Genomic DNA, 6,706 nt, shown 5'->3' on the forward strand with positions numbered 1-6,706 from the left:
ACTATAGTTTGTTAACAAGAAATTTGTGGTGGTTGAAAAACGAGTTTTAATGACTCCAACCTAAGTGTATGTAAACTTCTAACTTCAACTGTATATCTAATGCATTGTCTCTAGAGCTGGAAGAGGGGGAGGTGGTCTACATGCGTCTCCCCAAAGAGCATGTGCTGGCTGGTTCTTCTTGGTTGTGCAACACCTTCAGTGGCTTCCTGCTCTTCCCTGTGTGAGAGAAATGTTATATTGAGCTCAACTGAAGAGTCAGGAGGCAACTGGCTGCTCCACTTTTGTGTTTAGAATAGATTAGCTTGAAAACTGCAACATTTTCTCTACGCCCAATGGCAAAATGTTTAGAATTGCAGGAAATTTACTCTAAAACTGCTCTCCACTGTCTCGAGGGGGCCGCCAAAATGTTTAGGTCACAAGGTGGCAGGGGATCCCCCATCAGAATGTTGCTTAGGACCCCCAAAAGATTAGGGGCTCTGACTGCATGTGTGGGTATGGATGTGAGCGTAAGCAGACCCACAGCACCCAAGGTAACCCTCATGGTGAATTCAGAATGTTTGTGGCCCCCACCCCATCCAAGATCAAATGTTCTCATAACCATGAATAAAAGCATTAAGTATTTTTCCCCTCACCATTGACTTCAACTTAATTTGCTAGTGGGCTGGCCCACCTGTGGTGAAGTGTAGGGAAAATACCACAGCTTTAAGGAAAATTGCTTTTAAACTAGGGATTGTGGCTAATTGAGGTAAGACAGTAATTACTTATTATGCATGTATGAACTACACGGACACATACAGCCCAAAGTGAGAGGTGTAAAATATTCAATAGTCAACATCAAATGTACCAGAGCATGTCTTTGAGAGCAAAGCTTCCATGTGCCTACCATCTCATATGAATTAAATGCGTTTGACACAGTGCATATAATTATTACCTACAAAGCAATAGTGACAAGTGTACTCAAATGAAACAATGAACAGTATTGCACAAGCATATTTGTATCATATTGGGTGAAAACCCACACAGAAGAGAAATTTCACAGACCAACATTTTATTGATGACTTCAGCTTGAAGGAGGGGGGGCGGCAGTTCAGTATCAAATGATAAATAACAGTACGCAGGGTTGGACACTGTGCTGGACAAGTGCCTAACCTAGGACACTTAACATTCTAGAACTTTGCAGAGTAGAGTTCTAGAACATTCTAAAGCGGTAATTCTAGAACACCTCCATTCCAGAATATTCTAGATTAGAAGTCTGCTGAGTCCTAGAAGACTGTAACGCGCTCAGTGGGGGTAGGTGGCTAGGTGGGGGTCCTTAGTCTTCAGACTCTCCCGGGCTTCTGATGTCATCGATCTTCAGGATCATCTTGACCACCTGGGTGGCCAGAGAGATCTGCTGCTTCTTCCCATGCAGTGTCTCAATTACATGCTGTTGCTTCATGTCTAGGACAGAGAAAATAATCCACATCAATAACAGCTATATTAAAGATATAACGCTTCACATTAAGTGTTTACCTGTAGCCCCTAGACAGGTGAATGAAAACATTTAACATTGTTAATATTGGATATACAAAAGATGGGTATAAACACAAAAATGTACAGCTGACAAGTTGTGAGTCTGTCCTTACCATTGGTGTTGAGGTGCAGACAGTCGATGCCCAGGGCTGGGTTGTTCTCAGTGACCTGCCTGGCACGGACCTCTGTCATGGTCTGGATGGAGTTAAGCCCACTGTTCTCTGCCAGGGCCATGGGGATCACCTCCAGGGCATCAGCAAATGCACGCATGGCATACTGCTCCAGGGACGGGCACTGCAGAGAGAGATGGAGGTATGAGCACATTGCTTTGTTTCAGAATCATCATCAGGCTATTAGTGTTACTCCGAGGCACACTCTTGATGCCAGTCAAATACAAGGTTTTAATCTTTCACCTGATACTGTGTGTGTACACACTACCTTGTCAGCAGCCTGGTTGACAGCGAGGGCACAGGAAATCTCAGAGGCTCCGCCACCATACACAATGCGGTTGTCTCTGACCAGGTTACGGATGACACACAGTGCATCATGCAGCGCACGCTTAGCCTCCTCAATGATCTGACAGGGAAATGAAACAGTTAGTTCTGGGCTGCAATGAAAGCCTGTACACTTAGGTACAGGAAGTGCCCATCCGTGACCGAAAGATACAGCTGATTGAGGAATCACAGCTGTCTACATTAACTGATTATCAGTTGCCTCAGCATAATCTCTTAACAGTCAACATTAGCAGACTACCAGTCCACCCACCATCTTGTTTCCTCCACGGATGAAGATGGTGACTGCCCTGGAGTTCTTGCACTCCTCGATGACCAGCATGCGGTCCTTGGTTGTGCCAAAGCAGATCTCCTTAACGACGCCGGCTGAGCCCAGCTTCTCAGCGGTCAGCTCAGAGAACCGAGGCACGATGCGGCCCCCTGTCGCTATGGCAATCAGCTGAGGGAGGAGAAAACAGTGAGGTTAGCGATGCAGAAATACTTTGGTGAACCCCCTCCCCCCCCCGATTACTTTTTGTAGGTAGATGTAGTTTGTGTGTGACGGTGCGCGTATCACCTCGATCTCAGGCCCTCCGACCCAGCGGATGGCAGGCAGCTCATTCTGCAGCAGCAGGTGGTTGGCCTCGTCATCAAAGCCCCACTGGCAGATGGCCAGGTTAGCACCAGTATCCTTGATCTGAAAATATATATAAATAAAAAGTTAAAATATTACATATTTCACACCTTCATGTTATTTCACCAAATTACATTCAGGTAACTCCACTATCTGGTTTAAGATTTTTTAGTTTAGATCATATTCAATTAGATTCAAGGAGATAGGGGAACTTCATATACACATGTTTAAGTTGTCCAGACTGAATGGCTGGAATTAAAAGTATGCAGCTGTGCTATAGAGAAATATGAAGTCCTAAAGTTTCTGTGACTGACCTGTTTGATCATCTCCAGAAACTTGTCCTTCTCATACTTCTGCAGGGCCTTGTATTCCTCCACACAAGTCACGTCCAGCTTGTGCTTGGTCTTGGGCTTAGGGGGCTCAAACGGGCAGGTCAGGATGGCCATCTTTGTGTCTTTCAGGAGCTGAGGGGAAAAGAATACAGGCAATTACTGTACAAGATCATTTATCTGGCTAAATACAATTAAAAAAAGGGAGTGCTTCGGACTTGGATGGACAAAAAAAAGTACACCTCTAAATCTACAGAAATTGTCAGCTCTCTCACAAGCCTAATTTAAGGTGAATGTCTTAAATGAGAGAGGCGAGATAGCCGTGGTGCTCTATCCCATCAATGCCAGACCACTCCACTGGGGACAGAGTGACTGGAGTAAGGGAGGGGAAGAAGAGTTACTGATCCAGTCGGTCCTAGTTTACACTGGGTTGGATCTGAGGTGTGCTAACATGACCCACGTTTATATCAACTGTATGACTGGGTTTGTACCTTGGATAAGGTACCACTACCGTTGATGAAGGTCATGCTAGCCTAAATGTCAACGCTATTACATTAAACTATCCTGAGCTGTGTGTGGTGTGTACCTTGGGCATCTGAGGGTGGCTGAACTCCTTGTCTATGATGACTCCCTTGATGAGCTGGGTGTCCTCCAGCTTGCCTCCCACCTTGCCCTCCATCTTGATCAGCTCAAAGTCCACGTCCTTACGGTTCATGTCCGCCACCGTCAGGACGGCGTTCACTGCAATCTCCGCCATCTGTCTGTGGCAGCGGTTGATCCTGAGAAAGGGAAGATGGGGGAGAGAAATCTGTATGAGACCTTATGAAACCAATGACCAGGTTCGCAAATAATAACTTAATCCTACTTTCCATACGGGCCAAATCAATTTGTGTATCATTCATATTTGTGCAAAGACTGCATGGTTCCATTAAAATACAAGTAGACATGCAAACAATAAAAAGGCAACCGCTAGCTGGACCATTAATGAAATTCTTGAAAGTTGCCATGACGACCACAAAAAACACTAACTGCCAGTGAGACTCACACTTTGGATCCCAGTGTGGTCATGGCGGTCTGGATGAGTGGCTCCGTGTTGCTGGGGTCGTATGGGTAGGTCTCGCTGATCTTGTCCAACTGCGCGATGGCGATCTTGGCGGCCTGGTCGTAACCGTCAGAGATACGGATGGGGTGGATGCCCCTGTCCAGCAGCTGTTCTGCCTCCTCCAGGAGAGCACCAGCCAGCACTGGAGAGGGGAGATGAGTAAGTTAGGATGAGTGTACCAATATGATTCTGCATTGAAGAACAATCTTATCATAGAAAGAATTGAGCATGGCTTTTAGAAATGATCAGCTGTCTCATAAGCCCCATGTAAGATTAAGTTCCTAGATGAGAGAAGTGAGAAAGCCATGCTGCTCTATCCCCGTCAATGCCAGAACCCTCACTGGGGACAGAGTGACTGGAGTAAGGGAGGGGAGGAGCAGCGTCGAGCAACATTAATCCAATGTCCAGATTGGCGCCAAAAAAAGGAACCAGGAGAAGAGTACAATCCAATTTTCATAATAATTTGTTTATCTTGTAAGCTAATGAGTCAGACCAATCACAGGGACTCAAATCTGTAGGGTCCCGTACCAACGACTCCGGTGGTCCCGTCTCCGATCTCGTCGTCCTGAGACTTGGAGAGCTCCACCATGAGCTTGGCGATCTGGTGGTCCACATCCATCATGCTGAGGATGGTGGCTCCGTCATTGGTGACGGTCACCTCTCCATCCCGGTCAACCATCATCTTGTCCAGACCTGTAGGAAGAGGAAAAATTAAGGGTGTGGGGGGGAAATCAAATGTACTACACGATGAATGTGTAGCTTTAGGTAGCCATTACTGTGTTGAGTAATCAGAGGGATTGGGCACACACCAATACTAGAAGTTCCTTTATAGCTCTGTTTACAAATGTGGCTCCCGAGTGGCACAGTAGTCTAAGGCACTGCATCTCAGTGCTAGAGGCGTCACTACAGACCCTGGTTCGATTCCAGGCTGTATCACAACCGACCACGATTGGGAGTCCCATAGGGCAGCGAACAATTGGCCCAGTGTCGTTAGGGTTTGGCCGTCATTGTAAATATGGATGTTTTTAACTGACTTGCCTAGTTAAATAAAATCTAATAAATAAGCTTCAGTGGGCTTACCGTTTGGTCCTAGAGAGGTCCTCAGCGTCGAGGCAACTGCCTTTGCTGCCATGATGTGAGACTGCACAACACAAAAGGACATTAGTGAATTTCTTCACTGAGGCTGGGATTCTGCAGGAGTCAAACTATAACCAAATAAAATCAAGATATCTCTGGGACCCACTGACTAGATGGCCATGTCCGTGAAAATGAAATTGACGATCAAGCTTCCTCGTTAATCGCCAAAAAGCAACTGCCAAATCTTGTCAGTTGAGTTAGGCTATCCAACTAACTGTGTCGCTAAACTACTTTACCTAACTACGTCATGACTGCATGTGGCATGTTCCAAAAAATAACTAATGGACTTTATTCATCATAAGTGATAAACACAGAACTGTTGGTGGCATGTTATCTAGCGAATTCCATTGTTTATTTGACAACCAGCCGCGCCTCACTGTGGCGTCTTCAGAAAATAAGCACATGGGCAGACTAGCATGCAGTTGCTAGCTAGCCATAAAAATAACTTTCTAGTTAGCTAGCAAACTTTAACATGAACTAAACATATGCATTGGCCCGTAATGTTATAATGCAACTAGCTAGCCAACTGTCTAGCTAAGCAAGTGGGTGTGAAGTTGCAAGTGTTCTGCATTTGCCTTGACAAGATACTGACGCATGAATGAAGTGGCATGCTAGCTGACTTGCTAAATCCATTGTACCTTCAGTGCGTCAAGGCCCGATAAGCGAGTCTTCTTATCCTGATCTTTGATGATGATGAACGGCCGTCCATACTCATCGAATGCGAGTTGCCCCATAGCGGACATATTGCCCGAAAGACGGCGACACTTTAGAAGTGTCCACGGATGAAATTCAGACTATCACCGGTGAAAAACTGGAGTGTTGGTAGGCACTTGGTCACACTGGTCTGCTGGCGACTTCTAGAAGGATCGCGGGGCGGGGAGGGCGAGACCAAGACCAAGTAGGAAAAGGGGGAAGTTGATAAATCATTCAATGATTCGATTTTTTTAAAACGATATTGTGAAGATATATTTCGTTTGCCTTTCATACAATGAACGTTTTGAGACAGGTGATGTGAATAAACGGATTGAATTCATGAAATGTTTTAGAAATCACCAAAATTCCTCTCATCACGTCTTCCAGTCTCGCGATCTCACTCTTTTTACTCTTGTCTTGTTTTCTCGCGCTTTAGATACATCGTTTGGTGCTGAAGTTAAGAAACTAGGGGTGATGAAAATACTCAGCTAAAGAGATTTTAAAACTTCAATGTATTAGCTTGATAATGTGCGTTGGGGTGAATACATTCATTTGAGTGAACTGGTATTGTTTGGCTCATTGCATTGGCCATCCAGCCCAAATCGTCCAGAAAAGTGTTTAACATTTGACTTGTGAGTTAGCTAATGCCATTGTGTCAGCTCCACCAAATGTTATGGATATACTGGCAAGACACATGTCTCCCCGACCTAACAATTGTCTACAAAGTGGAATTGCAATGGCGGGTGTCTAGCTCCCGCTTATATATTTTTTGGATTGGTGGATACATCTCATTATTGTAATTTATTTT

At 45.2% G+C, this 6,706-nt stretch overlaps 1 protein-coding gene and 2 non-coding genes across 3 annotated transcripts; all 3 read right to left on the bottom strand.

The window, feature by feature from the left end:
• Nucleotides 1-1,031: 1,031 nt before the first annotated feature.
• On the bottom strand, nt 1,032-6,055 carry cct5 (chaperonin containing TCP1, subunit 5 (epsilon)). The gene is given in 11 exon segments (NM_001173839.1): nt 1,032-1,440; nt 1,626-1,806; nt 1,951-2,088; nt 2,278-2,463; nt 2,581-2,700; nt 2,952-3,101; nt 3,553-3,745; nt 4,012-4,210; nt 4,597-4,761; nt 5,149-5,209; nt 5,844-6,055. Coding segments are annotated over 11 exon segments (1,626 nt in total). The 5' UTR covers nt 5,949-6,055; the 3' UTR covers nt 1,032-1,312.
• LOC123729062 (small nucleolar RNA SNORA49) lies at nt 3,225-3,358 on the bottom strand. The gene has a single exon (XR_006760845.1). It is a non-coding gene; the product is annotated as a small nucleolar RNA SNORA49 (small nucleolar RNA).
• LOC123729063 (small nucleolar RNA SNORA49) lies at nt 4,309-4,443 on the bottom strand. Its single transcript, XR_006760846.1, has one exon. It is a non-coding gene; the product is annotated as a small nucleolar RNA SNORA49 (small nucleolar RNA).
• Nucleotides 6,056-6,706: the final 651 nt, after the last annotated feature.

Source organism: Salmo salar, chromosome ssa19 (assembly GCF_905237065.1).
Source record: "Salmo salar chromosome ssa19, Ssal_v3.1, whole genome shotgun sequence".
NCBI lineage: Eukaryota > Metazoa > Chordata > Actinopteri > Salmoniformes > Salmonidae > Salmo > Salmo salar.